Source organism: Acipenser ruthenus, chromosome 6, assembly GCF_902713425.1.
Source record: "Acipenser ruthenus chromosome 6, fAciRut3.2 maternal haplotype, whole genome shotgun sequence".
NCBI lineage: Eukaryota > Metazoa > Chordata > Actinopteri > Acipenseriformes > Acipenseridae > Acipenser > Acipenser ruthenus.
The window spans coordinates 23696173-23718544 of record NC_081194.1 but is presented as its reverse complement, the minus strand read 5'-3'; the positions used below and the strand labels follow the sequence as shown (position 1 = coordinate 23718544).

Here is a 22372-nt window from a genome sequence, read left to right as displayed (position 1 = left end):
TAGTCAGAAGTTTTGCATCACCTAGAAATTTAGGAGATATATAATTTTAAAAAACTATACAAACATAATTAAGATATTTTATTTAACATTCTGTAATCAAAGAAACTACAAAATGATATCTCAGAAGCCATAATAGTAGTAGTTTGATTTCGAAATGTCACGTTTCCATTTTTGTTCATTCGACTTTAATGCAAAATTAGTTCATTCTATAGTGTGATAAAATGTAGCCTGTAGGTTAGTCCTTATTATCGGTCAAACTTATTCCACTTGTTCTGATCAGTTAAACCAATTACCGGGATCACCTGTTTGGTACACTGCAATCAGGATTAAATTAGTACAGATTTGCAGAACTTGATGTGGACTAAATCACTGCTACGCTGCAACTGACCCATTATGTCTACAATGTTTGACCAGTTGAAGTATGGAAGTGTTTATGTGGCACATAATTTCTATCCCATTTTTATGTTGCTGAACATATAGTGGTAGTTGTAGAGAAATACACTATTTGGATTCTATATCCTTTATACAGTGGTATATCCTTTTTATTTTCTGGTAGAGATAATATTTAAAGGCCAGTAAATTCAAGTTTACAATCTATTTTCTTACCTCTCATTAGCTTTATTAACATACTGGCCCCCTTGTATCTAATTACAGCTTGACCATCGCATGAAGGACACATAGTGTAAGAAAGTAGATTTTAAAGGTTGGTTAGCACAGCTATAAATTTAGATTTCAACCATGTCTAAACTGGCTTTCTGTATAGCAAAAATATTTAACACCAACTAGTTTAACACCTGGACTTCTCTTCTATGTCAAATGCATCAGCTATATGGTGTGTGTGTGTGAAAGATTGGCAGTGTGGACAGACTTGCATAGTTATAAGAAAGCCTTCATTTTTTAAATAACTTTCCTCTGTGTAATAATAAAATATACCACTTGGTTTCAGGTGTAAAATGTCTATGTAAAGAGGAATGAAATTGGATCATACTGATGTGTGGTGTGATTTAACATAGAACATCTTAATCCTAATGATATCAGTCAGTGACTTACAGGTAATTTATCCAGATAATGTGGACATTTTTCTAAAGTAGTGTAAAAAATAAAACATGATTAAAAGCCCACATTTGTTATTTTAATGTTACAAAAAAATATTATAACACACCCTGTTACAACATTATATCCATAATAAACATTTGCTATTGAAAACAGTTACTCATTGTGTGGAACTCCTGGTATACAGTGAATAGTGTCATTGGTAACAGAGGTTGTGAATTCGCTGCTAAAACACTATTCCCAACAGTGTGTTTGTGGAGTAGGCACCTCCAATATAGGCTACTGATGTGTTGGTTTCCATCTACTGTCTGAACACAGAACAGTAGGATTAACTCAATGTGGTGTGACAAGTCATTCTTTATATGTTCACTGAAAGCTTTGTGAACCTGGCTTGCATTAAATCACAACTATGGCATAGCTAAAGAGGATCTTGAGGGGAAATTAGATGGCATAGTCGGTTAATTCACTCATCTTTTATGTCTGTTGTACTAAGTTTGAATCCAGCTAAATCATTTAGCAAGCTCCACTCAGGCCCCAGTAGACACTGGCAGTCTCTGCTTATGAGAAGCCCAAAACTGAATGGATGTTTTCAGGTCAGGATTGAGGTGTGAATACAAGCTCTCACGTGCCAGCATGCCTGACTGTAGCCAGTGGCACTGTCCATCATCCTTAAGAGCACTAAATTCCCAAGCTCCAAATGTAATAATAAAAAATAAGGATAAAAGATTTAGCTTACTTATACATTATAGCGCTGATTTTGGAGTTCAGAAAAGTGTCATACCCATCATTTTGTCAATGAATGCTAATAATAAACTTGGCATTATAAATTGTGAGGTAAACAAACTAGAAACATACATGCAATGATCAGTAACAGAGCTCCAAACCATTTTAGGTTTTCACATGGTTAGAAAAATTAGCTACACTCCTACTGTTTAGCACTCTGGGATGCTCTGGATATATAAGAATACATTTGTATTACGTTGTTTTGTATTGTACAGTAAGAATTGATCCAAAATGGCAGTCTTTCCAAAATCAAGTCAAATATAGCCTTTTAATGTTCTGCTAATGTACTGGCTTGGCTTAACTGGCTTTGTATTTCTTAACGAAGACATTGATTTCCCAGATGTTGTGTTCAGTCAGCCGTTCCGCTGCTTTGTTAAAGTCTTGCAAGGGCTGCTTTTTGGACAGGTGTTTTTCCATCTAAGAGATAGAAAATAAAAAAATATATATTTATTAATCACCAACATTTAATGTTTGATTAGAATTTTTTATTTTTTTTTACCGACCCCTGGAGAACAATGGCCAGTCCTGCTCGTTTCCTCTCAAACCCTGCCCTTGTTTCCTCTCAAAGCCCCTGCCAGAAGGGGCTGCTGTAGCACTGTGAGGTTAAGCAGTCCTTGCTGCATTTGCTTTCCCAACCTGCAGGAGCACAAGGCCAATGCAGTGCTACCCGTGGGATCCCCAGCTATAATCATCAACTTAGCACAGCCAGGTCTCATAAACAGAGGCCAGCACTCATTAAAAAGTAAGTCACAATGACCCACCATCAAGATGTGCTTAGGTAGGTTTTATACCAAGTTTCCTTACAACTGAATAAGTGCACATCAAAATTGTGACACATACAGTGCTCCTCCTTTATAATGCTGTAGTCTGGAGCCATAGTTAAGAGATTGTGTTCTACCTTATAACGAGAATACTAGTGTAATGGCATTATGGGGCAAATGGGAGTCATGACACCTTACGTGGTACACCTTATAACCTGTTCTACAGTATAAAGGGCCGCCTTATAAAGGGGGAGCACTGTAGTATGAATATACATGGTCTACACTGTATGAACGATCACCCCATAAGAATAATAAGAGGGAAGAATAAGATATTAAATACAGTCAACCTCGGTTAACTCGACTGGTGGATAACTCGACACCTTCGCTTAATTCGACAGACAGTCTTGGTCCCGAATTTTCTCCATATATAATATATGCATCCTGCCTCTTAATTCAACACCACGCTTTAATCGTAACGCAACACTTATTACTGGTATTAAGTGACTAGTGGATAACCTGACACTCATTTCACGTGACTGACCTCTGACTGGAAACGGATCATTCATTCATTCATTCATTCATTCATTCATTCATTCATTCATTCGCAACTACCAAGTGCAGCTGGTTACAGTATCAATTCACAATGAGTGACAATCAAAAAAATAGTTCTCGCTCAATTAGCTTTAAAGCTCAGGTTATTCAGGATAAGAAGCTTGTCAGCAGAACTTTCAAAGAGCGTGTTTTTGCATGTGAAACAAATCGGCAATGTTTGATTTCTGTGTGAAACTGCAAGTTGTTTATGATTGTTTTTGTTCACCGAGTGAATTCTGTATAATGTACATTCGTTAACTTTTGCTATTTAAGCCATCAAATTAGACAGTACAAGCTAATACCTAAAAGTATAGTCAACAGTTTGTGGTTGGATTGTTTTAGTAAAAATAACGCTGTAGTTATTTTATTAATTCTTACTTCAAATCGAACTATACAAGTTTGTACAGTGCTGTATATTGTAATTAATGCCATGGCTCATGTGCCTCGTGGTTAACTCAACACCTTGGATAAGTCAACACAATGGCATCCCCGTGGGGTGTCGAGTTAACCAAGGTCGACTGTGTGTATATATATATTTACCAAGTGCGTCCACTAATCTGGTAACAGCTGCCTGGTTTACTTTGATAGTAATCTGGTCCGCTCTGAAAAGAAAAAAGCATCACAGTTTTATTACTTATGTAATGTTTCATAATATATTGTAAATAATCCAGTTCTTCCAAAACATAGCAAAGTGTTTCTTGCAATATATAACATCAACCACGAGCTGAAAAATTGTGCCACAGAATCTAGAGATCTAAAGGACCACTGGTTTCCAAAGCCTCAAAATAAGAGTGTGCAGGTAGGAAAAGCCAAGGTTACATAGTCGATGTAGCTGAATATAATAGAAGACACAGTTCTGGGAAAGGGTGCTACTAAAATAACATCCTTATCTTAGCCATTGTCCTTCAAACCAGTTCAACGACTGGTTTGAAGGACACAAAACACTAAAATGTATATCTAATTGATGCAGTACAGAACTTGATTGAAATCCCTGGGCAAGGGAAACAGTAATTATCAATTATTAAGGAAGAGAGTACTGTATAGTATGACTAAATAAATAAATAAATAAATAAATAAATAAATAAATAAAACACAGTTATAATACTGACACTGCTCATAGGATAAATATAATTACAATTAAAAACAAATGTACTTACAGCTTGGTTTTCCTCAAAACGTTCAGTCTTAGTAAGGCTGCCAAACAATTTTTTTGCATGTCAGATGAAAGGACGTCATAGGATTTAAGGCTTCCTGTACACAGAAGGTAATCAGGTTTGACAATAAAGAATATTTAATATATCATACATTGATTATACTAACAGAGGGGCATGTTACAAATTTAACACACAGGGAGTTGTTTTCAAAAGTTGGTAAGATTGTTTACGCAAGTTACATTATATTACGTGATTGTCAACGTGTTTAATTACACATCAATTTTCAAATTTATGTTCATGTAACTTATAAATAACACAAATACAATTTATAATTAATGCCCTTTAAAATTAAAATTCATGGCAGTGTCGCGGGTCAAGTATCGTATTTCGCAGAATGTGCATGGAACTATACTGATGCACAATGAAAATGCAACAGTCTAAGTTTTACATCAATAGCTCACTGGGCACATACATAATGTTATTTACATTTTAAATAGTGAGCAGATAGGTCTGCTGATTGTTTGATTCATGTGATTTCATAAAAACGCCAAGTGCTCAGTGTTTGGTATTTTTGGAATTAAAACTGGAATATGGGTTGATTAAGAATCTGTATAAATAGCCATTCGAAAAGACGCAATTAACGCAAGAACAGCGAAAGATATGACCATGCCCGGCATCAGTAATGAAGATCGCCTTGTTGCTATTGGCATGATTAAAGACCTGTCTGTGACAGAAGTTGCCCGGAGAATCAGCAGACTAGTCCAGAGAAACCAGGAAACCGGCTCTGTGAGGGACAGGCCATGTCCTGGAAGGCAGAGGGTCACACACCGGTCCAGGACCGTCACATCCGACTGGTCCATCCAAGTAATCGTTTTCAGACTGCAGTGGCTACAGAACGAGAAATTCCATGAAGAAATAACCCGCGCATCAGCAGAATGACTGTAACTCGCCGTCTGGTTGAAAATGATTTGCTGTTCAGGGGTAACATGTTGACAGCTGAGAGACAAAATCGCCATCTTCTGTGGGCCAGAGAACATCTGAGGTGGCGGCAGAGAGAGTGGTGGAGTGTTTTATTCACGATGAATGCCGTTTTGCCCTTGCCAGACCTGACGGAAGACAACGTGTGTGGAGACGTCGTGGTGAGCGTTATGCTGACTGTTGCGTTGTTCAAGCCAACTGGTGGGGCGGTGGAAGTGTGATGATGTGCGAAGGAATCTTCTTTAACACAAACGCCTTTGGTGCAGATTGAGGGCAACCTTACTCCTCAGCGATACATTGACGAGGTCCTTGAGGCAACAGTTTTTCCGTTCCTGCAAGCCAATCTGGAAGTGTCGATTTTCCAGCAGGACAATGCAATTCCACACAGTGCTAGGATTACAATTGCACGACTTCAAGAAAACAATGTTGAATGTTTTTAAATCAATGTCAAAGTTATTCAAGCACTTTACAATAGCTTGTGAAACAGCCTGTAGGCAAAGTGTATCTGCAAGGACAGCTTTCAGTTCTAGTACATCAGATGCATGTTCACCATTCAGATTCTTGCAAAACAAATATAATGTGTAACCCATACTGATCTTGGGCATCAGTCGACTCATCAGTGACCAATGACAAGCAACCAGACTGTTTTATCAATTCCATAATCTCCTGCTTGTGATACTCAGCAACTTTAGGTAAGGAATCACTCCACCATTTGCTACCCTCAGTCAGAAGAATTTACTTAACTTTTGGTTGTCCAATTTTTCAAGACGGATATTTGCACAAACAAACGCCTGGTCAGGTCAAAATGTAATGTGTTTCGTGTTTCACGGGTTTCAGTGGACTTTTGGAGCATGGAAGTCACCATTTTTTGTTTCTTTGCAAGTAAAGCAGACGCAGTACTGCTCTGGATTTCTGCCTTTCTCTTTCGTGAATACTTGAATCTAGATGCCTGTCACCAGAGGATTCTCGGTAGTGATCTACAGAAACGTTGCAGGACGTACAGAAGAGCTTACCTCCATCGCTGTATAAAACTCCTGCTGGATACTGCTTTACGTAATTTGCTGCAGATACATTTGTAGCCTTTTTAGAGACATCCATTTTCTTGTTTACAGTGTGTAGTATTTTAAATTTCCCGCTTAGATTGCATATAGTCACATGACATAATCACTGCACAGCACTATGTGCATGGCGAATAGAACACACAGGCACACAGCAGAGCTGTACAGTTTTGTTAATGTGATTTTTTTTTTGTATGAAATACAAATAACTATGAAAATGTATTTTTATTTAAGAATATTGTAAAAATCACGGTATTAGACTAATTTCACGATTTCCGTGCAGCCCGTGAAATCGCAATTTACACATGGCCTTACTTATAGTGCCTGAAGGTATCAACATTTATTCAACTTCCTATTGCCATTTTTAAAGATTACAAGCAACAGAAGGTTTGCAATTATGAAAAAAATGGAAAACATATCTGTCAGCAAGAGGTTCCCTAAAGTTTTGAGGTTGGGTTACGTGCAACTTTTGAAAATAACCCCCATAGTGGCATAGCCATGTTTGTTGACCTGTGTACCGCAGGATATATATTAAAAAGGAAAAGCCAATAACCTGATATGATCATCTTTACTGCAAAGATGCGGACTGCAGGAACATATTGCATCTCAGTGAATCCTTCAATTACTTCTTCAGATAGGTACTTGCACACTACCTAGTTACAAAACAAACAGCAACATTTCAGAATAGCAGTTGAATTTATTTTAGAACTTATTAACTCCCTTGTTAGTCCTTAAAATAGCCCATTACTAACCCTTATTGAATTATTCCTACAACAATTGTAATACAGAAACATGATCCTATCATTCCGGGGTTATGTATTTTATGTCCTATTTAAAACGGTGACAAAGTATTTATTACTTAAACTGTAAAATGTCATCACTCTATGGTGTATATAGATAATCCTTCTCTACCACAAATTTACCTGATAGCCTTCCAAAAAGGGCCTGAGCATGGCTACCAGAAAGGAAATGGTTGACTGGCCAGTCTCAGTTACCACAAAGTCTTGCTTTAGTATTTGAACAGCATCACACTTCACAAGTAAGTAACACCCGTCCTCAAAGTCCTGTAGTAAAAACATAATAGTAAACATATTAAAACATAAAAAAACATAAAATGCCAGTCAATATTATACCAGTACCTCACTGCACCTCCAATTATAACAAAAACAGCAACATCAAAACTACCTTTAGTTGGTATTGGGTTGTTAGAAAACAGTACACTGAGCACTTCCCTGACACGCAGGCAAGGGAGAACTTAAAACTTAAACATACTTAAAACTAGGTGTTGGATATGCCTAAACGTTACCTCAAAGCCTTGGGGACTCGGCATACAGAACATCTATCATTAATTTCTGTCTGGTACAAATAAAAACTAAATTGGGTCCATTCAATAGATCTAAATAATGGTGTATTTTGAAACTATTCTGCTGTTCCAGGACCAACTTGTTAAAGACTGATCTATGTTTATCATCCTCCCCCAGTGTGTATAAAAATATCCATTCAGAATTACATATACCTGCACAGCATTTCCTGGAGTGAAGATGAATTCATTGGCAAAAAGTTCACGAAGAAAGTTGAAGTAGCTAAATACTTCTTCTGAAAATAAATACATTAAAAAATTTAACAATAAGTTATAGCATGTAATTATTCATATTCATTAGATAGATGTTTGGATATTGAAACCATGCGTACTGTATGTAGGAAACTATTTTGGGAAGGATGTAATGTTTTTCTACCAGTTAAACAGGCTAGTGAATGGTCAGGTTTTATCAGTGAAGTTTTAGCAGCCATCATGGCACAGGGTGACACATACAGTGCAAGGTGCTCCAAACCACTACTTAGAAAGTAGATTAGGATATTATTGTGCAGGCAAAGAGATCACAAAAGAACAGTGAAAGTAACAAAGCAACACATTTTAAAGAAAATACGTAAACCTTCTGTTTGGGTGAAATCGTATCAAATAAACATGTACATTTTTTAGACAATGAATTACCAGAAAGTCTCACTGCTTTAAGTAATTAATAACGTTATTTTAAAAAGTAATCTTCCAACAGTACCTTTTCTTGCGTTACACACAGTATGAATTGCAGCTGCCACCAATGCTGGACGTATAAACACGTGCATGATCTGATTCCTGTACGATGCGCACATCAGAACTGTGACTGCTTTCTTGAAGACCAGATCATCCGAGCTGTTATCATTCGGTTTCTCTTCATCAATCAGCACAACTCGTCCATTCACGTTCCTAACAATGTTGTGATGCAAGGCAACACTGGAGGCAACAACCTTGCTGGTGGGTACATGATCTGAAAATCAGAGCATATGAGTATTCAGTTCAAATGAAAGTACAATTCAAGTTAGGCTTTAAAAAGTCAAGCGCTATAACCTGGTGTAAATGTTTGTTAATGCGTGTTATCTTGTTTTCCTGACCCAGTGGAATCTCACACATCTTCAAAAGCAAAAAGTAAAATCATCCACTTGCTTATGCAAAACATACCAGGCCAGTCAAGGAAAGCTCCAAACAACAGTGCTAAGCTTCGCAGCCAGGCAGTCTTTTCTATGAGGTACTCTGAATCTACTCCAGGTAAATCTTGCATCAGGATGGTGGCAATCAAAACCCAGGGACTGACAACCATGTTTTCTTGCTGAAGACGCACCATCCTGTAGCCTGTATTGTTGACAAAGGCTTGGATGTCTTCTGTTGGTTTTCTTGGAATATGTCTGCAACAATCAAAAAGAAATGGTAAGTCCGTACAAATATAATGGTGTCAATACACTAATCCGTCACATATCCGCCCTAACCATTTATCTGCCATGATCAACCTCTTCAGCAACGTTAGTTTATTATTATAGAATATTAGTGAAGATATTGTAGATTCTACCAACATTTTCATACACTGTGTGGTATGTGCTCCTTGCGCTGCCATTGCTGGTAGTGTCACGTGAGCTGTTCAGTGTGTTGACTTGATATGTAAATAAATCCTGTTCGCCTGTGGGGCGTATCAACTTCAACCTCCTCCTCGATCTCCTGCTTGTCACTCAGCAGCGAATGCACGCACCCACACGGCAGACGGCTACTCTGTCACAAGCATTAATACCCTGTATCTTTCTAAACATGGGATTTAGGGGAGCTCCTTAATAAAAGCTGAATCTCAAAACAATAATTGTGTGAATATAGTAATTGTTACAGTTGTGTATAATGGTATTTAAAACAGGATTCATTCATCTGACTTTTTACATATCTTACTCTAGTCCAACCGCAGTCGGTTATGCGACGGATTACTGTATTGTGAAAAGAAATAGGGTTGCAATGACCTACATTTGCAGTATGTTGAACAACAAATGTACCTCCATTTTGGGCTAACAGTTCTTAAGATGCAACCTTCATTAGAACAACCGTGATCTAGCTTTGGACACCCTCACAAACTTGTACCAAGGAATAATAATACCAAGTTTTCAGGGTGACAATAAATCCTGCTGTGGATTATAAAAGTGCTTACGTTACAAATGCTAACATGTCAGAAGTTAAATACAATTGTTTGTTTAAAGTATTAAATTAAAAAACAAAAACGATTTTCCTTATTAAACATATCTGCAAGAAACAAAAGAAGTCTCCTAATAAAATTCACAGCTGATTTTCCTTAAAGTAAAAATCTAACTGTTGGAAAACATGGAACAAGTATTGAATAGCAGTTTGCTACGCATGAGGAATGACGGCTGTATTCATGTTATTTTTCTGAAAAGTGATTTAACATTGGATAGAAAAAACTGTTAGTTCCAAAAATGCAAGCACTGCTGTGATAGATGAAAGCTGCAATATGGTAGAGAAGTTAAGATTCTTTTGTGTCAAAGCAAATGGCTGGCCAGCAGCACACGGCTGTACAAACAAGTCCTTTGATCTCCAGCCCTGACATGAAAGAAGCTTGCCCTTCGGGGAGTCCACTGGGGTATAAAACTAGTGAACAGGTTTTTGCTTAGAAAATACAGCTGGTTTATGAGGGGGTCATAAAGCTAGTTTTCAAGGGGACCAAAAGAAGAGACCAGGCTCTAAGACTTCAGAGAGATCCAAAGAGATAGTGCCACTGGGATCAAAGGGTCTTAGGCAAATCGGAGAGATAGGAACAAGGAAGATGACAAAAACCAGATGTATGGACCTTTGTGGCACCAGGGTCTGAAGAATGCACTGAGTTCAGAGATCTTCACACTAGATCACACACACACACATACACACACTCACACAAAATTGAATATATGGTAACAGGATAATGAGTTGTACCTTTTCTATTGGTTAAGTGTCAGAGAAAGAGGAGGAGAGAGACACCTATGCAGAAGGGTATTTAATGTCATGCAACGATTGTAAGAACGAGTATTCTGTTTGTCCTGTACCTGGGACCAGACTCCCTGCATATTTCAATAAACCTAACAACTGACTGAAGAAAAGGACTCTGTGCAGTTTCTTGAATCTACTTACTCACCATCCTCTTTTTTAAGTTACATCACTAACAGATGGCATCTTCACAGGCATGTCAACCTTTCACTTACTTGTTCACAAGTTGAACAACAGTTAAAGAAATTACCTAAAAAGGGATCTTCAAATGCCAAACAGAAGACTTAAAAATCAAAACTAACACAGGACAAACCTATACAGCCTCTAGGCAAAGCATGAATCCATGTCATCTACCCCAAGGGCTGCATTTATGCCTGATAGAATAGAAAATTCTACAATCTTTAGTAACACAACTGACATTATTGCATTAAATCCAGTGTGAATTCAGGTGGGAACCAAAGGTGACCAGGTTATTAATCACTTCCATTGATTGACTGAAATTGCAGTCATTTACTGGAAAAAACAATTATTACAGAAGTAAACATTTCTATAGCTACATAATGTAATGACAGAACATTATGTCTGTGGAGAGAGCAATGATATCCATCTTGACACCCTCCTCCTGCCTGGCATGTCTGCTGTCAGTACACAATAGAGGGGGAGATTGCAGCTACCTGGGAACCAAGTTGAAGTTAGACCGATTTATCTTCTTCTGTGCCAAACTTCGGAGGGATACAGGATGCCCAAAGTATACGTGTATGCTGCCAAAATCATCACCGAGCATTTTTCTGGCTTTTAAAAGACCCTAAAATAATAATAAAAAAAGAAAGTACAGTTATTTTTTTTTAAAAGCTTTATTTAGTACAATATTATTTATGTTTGTCTGTTTACAACATATGTCAATAGACGATCTGTATAGCGCTTATCAATTACATTTTTACGTCATTTCCTGGAATGGAAAAAGAAATATGGTGTTTTTTAATTTTTGTTTTTTACTAACTGGACTAAAACATGACAATGTTTATTATTATTATTATTATTATTATTATTATTATTATTAAATAATAATAATAATAGATACTGTTTTGTAGATTCTTTTTTTTAATCGTTTGCCTTTGCAGGTCTGCAGTGTTCTCCCCAAGCATTAACGGTACATCCCGATTATGAACCTTTTTATTACACAAATGGCAAACATTTTTAAGTTATACTGTCATTTGATTTTCCATTATTTTAGCAGGAGTAAAAACAAATTAAAGAGGTGTCATTTCGACTCAAATTTCAGTTTTCTTTCTGAGAAAACAAAAAACGAAAGCTATGGCGATTTGTATCAAAATTTAAACTTTAAAAAAAAAGAAAAAAAGACATTTACATTTTTTCAGATTCAGAAAAAAAAAATTGAATTGAATGGGTCCCTGAGTGGCTTACCTGGTAAAAGCACAGCCACGTGGTGTGCAAGGTGAGTCATACAGCGCAGGTTCGCGTCCTGGCTGTGCGGATTCACCGCTCTTCGTTGAGGATTCTGAAGGGAGTGTCGCATTGGCTCTGGCGCGCTCGTGGGTTAGGGAGGCAAAACCGGCAGGGACTGCTTCTCCTCATCGCGCTACAGCGAACCCTACTGGCCAGGCGCCCAGTGAGCTCAGAGCGGACACCAGCTGGCCTTTGTCCTCCAGAGGCTGGTAGCTCGCTGACATCCGTTCTCGAGTTCATAGGTGTAAAAGAGGAAGCTGACTTGGTCGTGGGATCGGAGGACGTCCACTGAACCTTTGGATCGCCTAAGCTGCGTGGAGAATTATTGGACATTCCAAATTGGGGAGAAAATCCGGGGGAAAATAATTGGGCACACAATTTATAAAAAAAAATCTAAATAAAATTGAATTGATAAGCATTACACGGACTGTAGGTAGTTTCAGCTGCAGGTACACAAGCTTCTTCCCTCTTTGAATCCTTAGAAATATACAAACAACACAACATGCTGTGTAAAGATCTGCAGAAAATAAACCTGGTAAATTGCATTAGTCAACATACTGAGGTGGTCTCTTTTGGTTTAGGGACTCCCAGAAGCTCATGTGCATACAAGGATTCTTCCAGTACCCTTTCATAGCTAATGCTGATTGGAACAAGGCTGACATCAAAAACCTCCCCTTTAAAAAATGGCTCAGTCACAATATTCAACAGACCTGAAAAAAAAAAAAAACCTAGATGACATGCAACATCATCAAAAGTGTTCCAGTAGACAAAGCATTTATGAACTTCAGTAATTAATGTCATACTTTCCATAAATAAAACATTTATTTTACTATATTTGCAGATCAAAAGAAAAGTGACTGTTGTAAGTGTGCAATCACAATACGATAACCACAAAAAATGGGAAGGATAGATTTTGGCTCAAAATGTAAAAGAGGAATGTTTAAAAGTATATGGGGACCAGTAGCATGTGTAGTTCCTCTAAATGTAGTACTGTGTTTTTAAGTAAACAAGACACTTAAAAGTTGCCAAACATCAGCTTGCATAATTTTTATCACAATGTTGTATATACTCAAGCCTTAAAACTGTAGACCTGTAAAACTGCATCCTAATTGATTTAACTATGTTATTCACATGGTACAGAGCAATATTGGATCCATATGTATCAGACATACAAGTGCTTAAGTAAAAAAGTGTCTTACTAAATACACAGAAACAAAGTTAAACAAAATGCATTATACAAATATTGAAAATGGCAAGTAGTGTTTAATGCTGTAATTCCATCTTTGTTATCTAATAGGAGCTTTTTTTATTATTATTTCTCCATCAGATCACTTTTATGAAAACTATACATCTGAAAGACTTCGTGTTTTATCTTGTGTGAGCTTCCACAAATCTGACACTGTCCAAAGTCTGTTTAAAGGGGTTTGTTCTGTATTACATAATGATTACACTAGGTTATACTACTGTACCGGACTATATATATACTTACCTAACTTGGGGGTCAGTGACTTACAAGTGCGGCTTCGAGTTCCTTCCAAAAAGAACTCAACTGGAGCATAACCAATCTGAATAAAAGCACAGTATATATTAATCATTTGTTGTTCGTATTTGCTTCTCTGATTAAAATGTTTTGAGATTCTAGTATGGACTGAAAAGTATATATTTTTTATACATAACTAATGTTAAATTAATCTGCTTGTGACAAGCACTCAAATGTTAATAAAGGTTATTTACAAAACAAAGAAAAAAATCCTTTACCCTTAACATGGTTTTCACATATTCAGAGAAGACGGCCCAATAGAGTTTGTCCCCACCAAATGAACGACGCATGAAAAAGGCTCCTGACATGCGTAACATCTCACCTACTATCTTCATTCCCAGGAAGTCTGCAAAATATGTGATCACATTTAGAGGAACTATTCTGCAGTAAGCAACTGTGACAGATAAAAGAAGCCATTAATAGAAATAAATGCTCATGGGTTAATTACGCTAGTTGTTACAGAACTTATTCTTTAGTAGAATAAGGAATACAGATAAAGCCCATTACAAAACCATTATTTACAGAAACCTTTACTAAAATGCTTTCTGAACTTGAAGGTTAACAGTGCAAAAGCTTATTCAGACTTTGGCACGAAAACAAAACCATGCCACTTTAAGTACCAACAAACTTCTTATCATGGACAAGGGAATAAAACAAACAACCTTACAGTATAAATCTAACAAGAATTACTCACTGATTGAAAGGCACTTAACATTTATACAACAATTATGCAACTGAAATTGACACAAAATTCTCCACAAACACACTTTTCAAAACAGACAAACATGTATAATCCTTTGCATTTAATGCTTCACATTTGATAATTACAACAGTACAGGTCTAGAGATACTTGCCCATTCCAGAAGCAATAACAGGCAAGGAAAGGTCATAGGTATATAGAATATAAGACATCATGAGGAAGTCTATGTAACTGCGGTGACTGGGAAGCAAGACCACTGGATGCTCCTGAATAGCTTGTTGTAACTACAGAATGAAAACAAAACAAATAATAAATTAGCTGAAAATGTACATGTAATTTCTCTTTTAGATTTCTGAATTAACTGAATATAGTCTTTGTTTTCCTCATAAAAAAAATTAATAAATAAATAATAACACGTCATGCCTGGACCTACGTAACAATGGTCCAACAGTTACTGTCAAAACAATTAACTGAGGGAATAACAAAGTGTGCATGGGCCAATGGGTGAGTAATTTATAAAAAATATTCTTTATTCTTCAGCAATCGAAGACCACTTACTCTTTGAATGCCTTCTTCATTGACTTTCACTCTCTGAAAGAGTTTTTTAAAGGCTTTGCTTAATGTGAATGCAAAGAATCGAATGATACCGAGCTGAAGACTTTGGGCCATCTCTTCCAGGATTTCAGCTGCCTCTTCTTTGATGATATCTGGGGATTCCCCCATCTCCTTAGACAACTACAAAGTGATGCCAGTTGAAAACATGCTCAATAGAAAATAAATTCTGTTTATGCACAAAACAAATACAGTTCAAACCTGCCCACACTACTCAATGCTTTCTTAATTTAGACTGTACAATGCATTTCCAATCAATCTGTTGTCAATCTGTTAATATAATTACTGTGCTTTTAATTTAAAGTAAAACAAAGTTTCTTCTTAAACTACAGCATTATGTGGAAAATGCACCATGCAGGTGTGAGAGCTCTCACCACCACCCTTCTGCTGAAACTGGACAAGACTGAAGCTAACTTCCTACCAGTATTGAGGTACAGGTGTGGATATTTGATAGGGTTTTATCACTCTTGATTACAAAATGACATTAGAAGTCTGAAAAAACATGAATTGTTGTTATTGATCATCTCACATATGATTTAATCAGGCAACTCATAGAGAACAGCTTGACATCGTACCTGCTGAATAACATAGTGTACATGGTCTGACTTGAGAACAGTAGTTTTGAGCATGCTTGCTTTACAAGGTGTGATTCCCTTGTACAGCAATGGCGTATAACATCTCAGGGCATATCTCAAGTCACTGGAGTTCCTTCTTTCTTCCAAGATATCTTCAAAATCATCTCTCTTCTTTAACCTTGGATCCTGTTGGACAGGAGGTTGCAGTACAAACAAATATGTACAAAGTGTATAGTATTACATAACTTTATTGAGAAGAGTAAGGTATTTGGAATGGTGCCATATGTACTTTTTATCCCAGATATTTTTTTTTTAGTACCCTATAATTCTTGCAATGTGTAAGCCATTCCATACCAAGTGATGGGCTCGTAGTCCTGCATAGTTTCTACTGTTATAAGAACAATTGAAATTTATCAATAATGTCATTTATTGTGACAGCCCAAACTGATAACTTCATACGATAACTCTTACTATTACAACATAAATAAAGATACGTACCGCATACAGGGTTTTAGATGCCATCCCTTATGTCAGGAAATATCAAAGTTTGAGGGCATGAATGTGCAGACAGAGTGGAATATGCCTTTGCAGTGGTGTGACAGAAGAACGAAAGCTGAATTTCACAACAAGCCAGGTGGAGCTTCTTAGGCGGTGCCAGTAGAAAACTGTAACCATTTCCCGTTTGTAAGGAAACCAGACTGCCCCCCGGATGGTGGCCGAGAACAGTCAAACAGGCGTATTTAGAACTCCGGCTTCCGGTTTAACCACGTGAAAAAAAACACAGTTCTGTAGTCTGGAAGGAGTATAACGCCATTTAATATTAGCCTACAGAAGTAATTTTAACATGAATGGAAACACACATCGCCGCGACACAGAAACGGAGGAGTGTTTTCTCGACACTGTGTTAAACAATCTGTATGATTTTGGTGAGCAGTTTAATTTTATTTTTTTTTACTTTACTGTACGTACCAGCTTTCACGCCAGCCAATGCACATCCCTAGATCTGTGCAACGCTAAAAAATAATAATAATAATAATAATAATAATAATAATAATAATAATTAGGTTGTCATTGTTTGGTTTCAAGTTTGAGTTAAATGTTGAGTCTGACAGCAATACAATTTAACACAAACATTACAAACACAATACCACCTCACCCAAAGTTGATTGCAAAACCAACACGCTGTGTTCATGATTAATTTTAAACGAATCCGATGTGTGTTCAGTGCTTGGTTACAGTCTTCTGATCTTACTTTAAACACAAATATTAGTCCATTGGTGTCTTACTGCATTCTTCCATAGTATACGTTGTGAAACTGGCCTTGTTTATAGAACAACATAAGTGGTGTTTTCAACGTGAAATAGTTCTTAAATATGCTATTTATTATTATTTTTAATTTTACTATTAGTTGAAGTTCTGAAGAGTCATTTTCAATCCAAGCATAAATGTCCGTTAACAGCACACTCGGAAGCTAATGACTGAATCAGAAAACAACGGGAAATAGTACAAAATATAAACTACACAAGTGATGGGGAATGGCCAAAAATTGGATAGTGTACAGAATATTTGCTAACAGTATGATAAATAGAAACTATAAGGGTGCTTGCCTAGCCCCACCGATCACGACAATGTGCTCTCCAACATTATTATGATCATACTTCTATCTATTAGCGGGTAGGGGGTTGTGGTTTAAGGTTACATTTACACCAGAAGCAAAGTGATGCTACCTAAATAGCAGTATGATACACTGATGGGCACTATAGATATCTTAACAAGACTATTATAACACAAAATACTAATGAAACGTTTTTATGTAACTGGTCAACTTTCTTTTTCTTTACAGGTGAGGATACAAGAAAGAAAAGAAAAAAGAATTCCAAAAAGAAAAAAGGAACAAAGTGCAATGAAGAGAAACTGTCAGATTCTGAACCTGTGGATTTTGAGACTGACTGTGCTGATATTGACAGAGCCTTCAAAAGCATTGGTGTACCAGAACTGAAGGGCAAAAAGGCTGTCATTTCAAACTCTTCTTGTAGTAAAAACAGCCATACAGGAATGGCCAGCCCAGAAACAGTATCAGCAAAAAAACAAGCTCAGGTTGAAGTTGTGACGTTTCACAATCCTTCAAAAAAGAAGATGAACATTGCAAGTTCACAGGCACCTGTCTCTAACTCGAAGGTAAATTGAGCATTATCATATGTCAATTTGCAATCAGATCATTAGCGGTGCTTCTAAGTACAATGTATGATGTGTACATTTCTGTAGCAAATTGTGGATACACCACTGAGATGAATGTTTTTTTTAATATATTTTTTTTCATATATAATGAAAGTATAAGTATCACCTTTAGAAATGTTGCTTTAACCTGTAGTCAGAACAGATTCTGCAATGATGTCAAATGTATGTGGCCATGTGACATGTAAGCTGTGTAAAAGTTCTGTGCAACTATTCAGCAACAATGATGCAAGAGGAGAAGGATCTCGGAGACATCACAAAGGGCATGATAGTGGGTTTCGATGTAACCAGCAGTCCCTCACTGCAGTGGCCAAGTTGTCCATCCAAGACAGTCTCCGGAATGTTCGAGAAAACTATCACTGGAAAGCATGGCTCTTGAGCCATCCTTTATTTTTAATACAGACTAACAGACTATTTTACAGGTTGCTGAAAAAAATGAGGAAAAGAAAATGGACACAGAAGTTTTTAACCTCGAAAAGGTAACTTGATACATCTCAGCTCAGTAGTGATACATATTTAAAATGTTTTTAAGATGGATTATGGTTTGTTTGGATTTTTACGAGACTTTGTAAAGCTTTTGTTCAACTATGCCGCCCCAGACACAAGATATTGCATGAAAGATAACTAAGTCTTCAACTTGGCGCAAGCAAGACTAGGTCTCCCCTTTTTTTGTGCTGAAAGTTAGGACAGTTGATACTATTGCATATGCTTTTAACAGAAGTTGTTTTTGTTCCTGGTGTCTAATTACGCTCTGTGCTGTAGGTCATTCCAACATAGAGCTGCAGTCAGACCATTCAATCTATTACACTTTTACGCATGGCTTCACACATACTGATTAGCATCCTGGTTACTAGATTAACAAGAGGTCCAAGATTAGTACTAATTTGAATGTGAAACCAACTGTTAGTGCTGTATTAAAATATATATATTCTTTATGCTTATACATAATATTAAGTTTCCTGTTAATTAGGCTCGACTGGAAGTTCACAGATTTGGCATCACAGGATACAAGAAGGAACAGCAAAGAGTTTTTGAACAAGAACGAGCAGTAATGCTTGGAGCAAAGGTTAGAGTTTCATATCTTTTTCTATTACACAGCACCTAATTTGTGTTTGTGATTTGAGAAAGAAAACAAAATAATAATTTTAAAAAAGTGATATGGAATAGCGATAAAGGAATCTAGAGATTATGTTGAAAATGTTTTTACAGGATCTAAAATGTCAAATTCTTAAGTTTTCTCTATCCAAAATCATGTAACAGTATTCAGTTTGATGCTTCAGAGACACTCAACTTTATAAATAAATAAAATAAATACATTTAAATCATAAATGTGAATATGAATACAGCATCATCTATAGTGTGTAAGTGGTGTTCTCTGTTACAGGCCCCAAAACGGGAATATGTCAACTACAAAGTTTACCAGGAAACGATCAAAGAGAAGCGAGTAAAGGAACAGGAAGTCACAAAAACGGTCAGTTTTATTAATCATTAGTATTGCTTAAATAAATGTGTATTCTTGTGTTAGACATCTGATGTATGTTTACAGCCAGGATATAGAAGTGGACAATCAGAAGCCTGTAGCTAAAACACTATCTATTAATGTGGATACGCAAGGTTTAATTTGTCTCAATGTCTTCAATACCCAGATCTAAAGACTTAAGAGCTTGATTCAACCTTGTTTCTTTTTATGAGCCCTGCGTTTGGCCTTACTTGTTTTTACATTGGTTCAACCTTATATGTGTAATATATCTGTCTACTTTATATAAGTGATAACTAACACTTTTAAAATCGATTTTCTTATTAGCTTTATCAATCTTTTTGCTTTGTTGTGTTTTTTTTTTTTGTTTAACTCATTCAGGATATGCAAAGTTTTAAATGCAATGCTCTAGAAAATAGGCTGCATCCTGGTACACATGCAGTAGATCACATGGTCCTATTGCTGCCTGACCATTGGATTGAAGTAGAACTAGAGCACATGAAGTCAGTAGGTACCAGGAAGCAGCTGCAACTTTTGCTTGAGGTTGTGGAATTAAATGTTCTTGAGTCCTCTTGAGGAACAGGGCAGTAGTTCCAGTGATGATGGCTGTTAATTGTGTGCTTTTGGTTCAACAGGAATCCAAGTCTGAGTTGATGAAGAAAAAGAAAAAGCGAGAGCAGGACGAAAGGTAAGTGTAACCACATTTAAGTAGAAAGTGAGGGGAGCATCACATGCCACTCAGTCATGCGTTGAGGGTCATTCCAACTCAGATGGAAGGACATACATATATACACACATTACATCTGGTTTTACTTAAAAAATCAGGCCTAGTGTCTGCAGCAGCGTTTCATATTACCTTGTTTTGAATTTATATTTTTTATCTTTTTCACAGAACTAAAAAGAAGAAGTCGGGATCAAGCATACTACCTAATGGACAAGTTGGGCGGTTTAAAAACGGAACACTGATTCTCAGCCCTGTTGAAATAAAGAAAATCAAATCATCAAAGGTGATTAAATGACACAAAATCAATACAGTTAAGCTATACTGGCTACTAATTAAAACAAGTGTAATGTTTATTTTCATCTCCTTGTCTATTTTCAGTCCCATAAAGGTGTTCTTTATTACACTCCCTGTCATTAGACAGTATATTTCACACATAGTATATTTTCTCTTGGTTTAAGTATCAGCATTCAGAGGTACGGGTTTATTTATTTGGGATTACTGACTTGTGGAAAATAATTTTACGGTTAAGTCAAGAATCAATACAAGATCAATGGTAAACATCCAAGTCTCCTCAGTAGTTAACTTTTCAGTGGCTACTGTAGTATGAAGAGGGGTTGGGATGGTGGGATGAAGAGAAGCCCAGGCTACTGAGGAGGCTTTGTCAGTCGGCCGTATTCCTTTTAGCTGCCTTACGAAGTTCATTGTGCAGTTCAATCATATTATGATGGCTTTGCTGTTTAAAAAAAAAAAGTATACACCTGCAGAATTATTTGAAATTCAGTAAACCTGTACTGTGTAATTATTCAAGATTCAATAAAGTATGTTAAGACAGCTAAATCATTGAAGATCACGTGGCATCAATACTTGGGCACCACTGAAGTTTCTGTTTAAATCTGAAATACCACCAGCATTTATTTTCATTAGTCCAATTTGGCCAATACTGGAGCTTTCATCCAGGCTTGAAACTTGAACTAGCCATGCTACCAGTCCTGGGTTTCAGAAAATCCCTTGTTTAGGTATATTTAAACGACCAGGTGCTGCCGGTAAAACGTCTTACCCCAGGAGATTGTTGGTAAAAAAAAAAAAAAATAAATAATAAAATAAATTATAATAATCCCATTCTGTAAGTGTGAAAACAAGGACATGCTCCTAAATTTTGTGATATGTGCTGAGTGTCATAGAGTAGCACAGCGAGATCAAGTTTAGTTAAAAGCAAATACATATAGTACATACAGACGTGCTCAAATTTGTTGGTACCCTTACAGCTCATTGAAATAATGCTTCATTCCTCCTGAAAAGTGATGAAATTAAAAGCTATTTTATCATGTATACTTGCATGCCTTTGGTATGTCATAGAATAAAGCAAAGAAGCTGTGAAAAGAGATGAATTATGGCTTATTCTACAAAGATATTCTAAAATGGCCTGGACACATTTGTTGGTACCCCTTAGAAAAGATAATAAATAATTGGATTATAGTGATATTTCAAACTAATTAGTTTCTTTAATTAGTATCACACATGTCTCCAATCTTGTAATCAGTCATTCAGCCTATTTAAATGGAGAAAAGTAGTCACTGTGCTGTTTGGTATCATTGTGTGCACCACACTGAACATGGACCAGAGAAAGCAAAGGAGAGAGTTGTCTGAGGAGATCAGAAAGAAAATAATAGACAAGCATGGTAAAGGTAAAGGTTACAAGACCATCTCCAAGCAGCTTGATGTTCCTGTGACAACAGTTGCAAATATTATTTAGAAGTTTAAGGTCCATGGAACTGTAGCCAGCCTCCCTGGGCGCGGCCGCAAGAGGAAAATCGACCCCACAGTGAACAGAAGGATAGTGTGAATGGTAGAAAAAGAACCAAGGATAACTGCCAAAGAGATACAAGCTGAACTCCAAGGTGAAGGTACGTCAGTTTCTGATCGCACCATCCGTCGCTTTTTGAGCGAAAGTGGGCTCCATGGAAGAAGACCCAGGAGGACTCCACTTTTGAAAGAAAAACATAAAAAAGCCAGACTGGAATTTGCTAAAATGCATATTGATAAGCCACAATCCTTCTGGGAGAATGTCCTTTGGACAGATGAGTCAAAACTGGAGCTTTTTGGCAAGTCACATCAGCTCTATGTTCACAGACAAAAAAATGAAGCTTTCAAAGAAAAGAACACCATACCTACAGTGAAACATGGAGGAGGCTCGGTTATGTTTTGGGGCTGCTTTGCTGCGCCTGGCACACGGTGCCTTGAATCTGTGCAGGGCACAATGAAATCTCAAGACTATCAAGGCATTCTGGAGCGAAACGTACTGCCCAGTGTCAGAAAGCTCTGTCTCAGTCGCAGGTC

General features: G+C 36.9%; 2 protein-coding genes across 2 annotated transcripts; one reads left to right on the top strand and one right to left on the bottom strand.

Annotated features, from left to right (window-relative positions):
• Window positions 1-1110: 1110 nt before the first annotated feature.
• Window positions 1111-16272, bottom strand: gnpat (glyceronephosphate O-acyltransferase). The gene is made up of 16 exons (XM_034019013.3): window positions 16098-16272; window positions 15600-15785; window positions 14971-15147; window positions 14567-14696; window positions 13931-14058; window positions 13662-13737; window positions 12731-12882; window positions 11380-11510; window positions 8876-9099; window positions 8436-8684; window positions 7895-7974; window positions 7302-7442; window positions 6932-7031; window positions 4346-4439; window positions 3729-3790; window positions 1111-2253 (listed from the first exon to the last, which is right to left on the bottom strand). Exons 1-16 carry the CDS (start codon window positions 16119-16121, stop codon window positions 2210-2212), a joined length of 1998 nt encoding a protein of 665 aa, XP_033874904.1. The 5' UTR covers window positions 16122-16272; the 3' UTR covers window positions 1111-2209.
• Window positions 16273-16338: 66 nt separating this feature from the next.
• On the top strand, window positions 16339-20388 carry c6h1orf131 (chromosome 6 C1orf131 homolog). The gene is made up of 7 exons (XM_034019015.3): window positions 16339-16525; window positions 17443-17777; window positions 18257-18313; window positions 18805-18900; window positions 19219-19305; window positions 19947-19999; window positions 20204-20388. The coding sequence occupies exons 1-7, from the start codon at window positions 16444-16446 to the stop codon at window positions 20328-20330; spliced, it is 837 nt and encodes a 278-aa protein (XP_033874906.3). The 5' UTR covers window positions 16339-16443; the 3' UTR covers window positions 20331-20388.
• Window positions 20389-22372: the final 1984 nt, after the last annotated feature.

Bases quoted from the DNA above. Each gene is read 5' to 3' on its own strand.
- gnpat (XM_034019013.3), bottom strand. From the start codon at position 16,121: ATGGCATCTAAAACCCTGTATGCG. The intron at 11,511-12,730 runs GTATGTTGACTA...TTATTATTTTAG, and splicing joins AACCAAAAGAGACCACCTCA to GGTCTTTTAAAAGCCAGAAA. The intron at 7,032-7,301 runs GTAAATTTGTGG...TTTTGTAACTAG, and splicing joins CCTTTTTGGAAGGCTATCAG to GTAGTGTGCAAGTACCTATC.
- c6h1orf131 (XM_034019015.3), top strand. From the start codon at position 16,444: ATGAATGGAAACACACATCGCCGCGACACAGAAACGGAGGAGTGTTTT. The intron at 17,778-18,256 runs GTAAATTGAGCA...ACTATTTTACAG, and splicing joins CACCTGTCTCTAACTCGAAG to GTTGCTGAAAAAAATGAGGA. The intron at 20,000-20,203 runs GTAAGTGTAACC...TCTTTTTCACAG, and splicing joins AAGCGAGAGCAGGACGAAAG to AACTAAAAAGAAGAAGTCGG.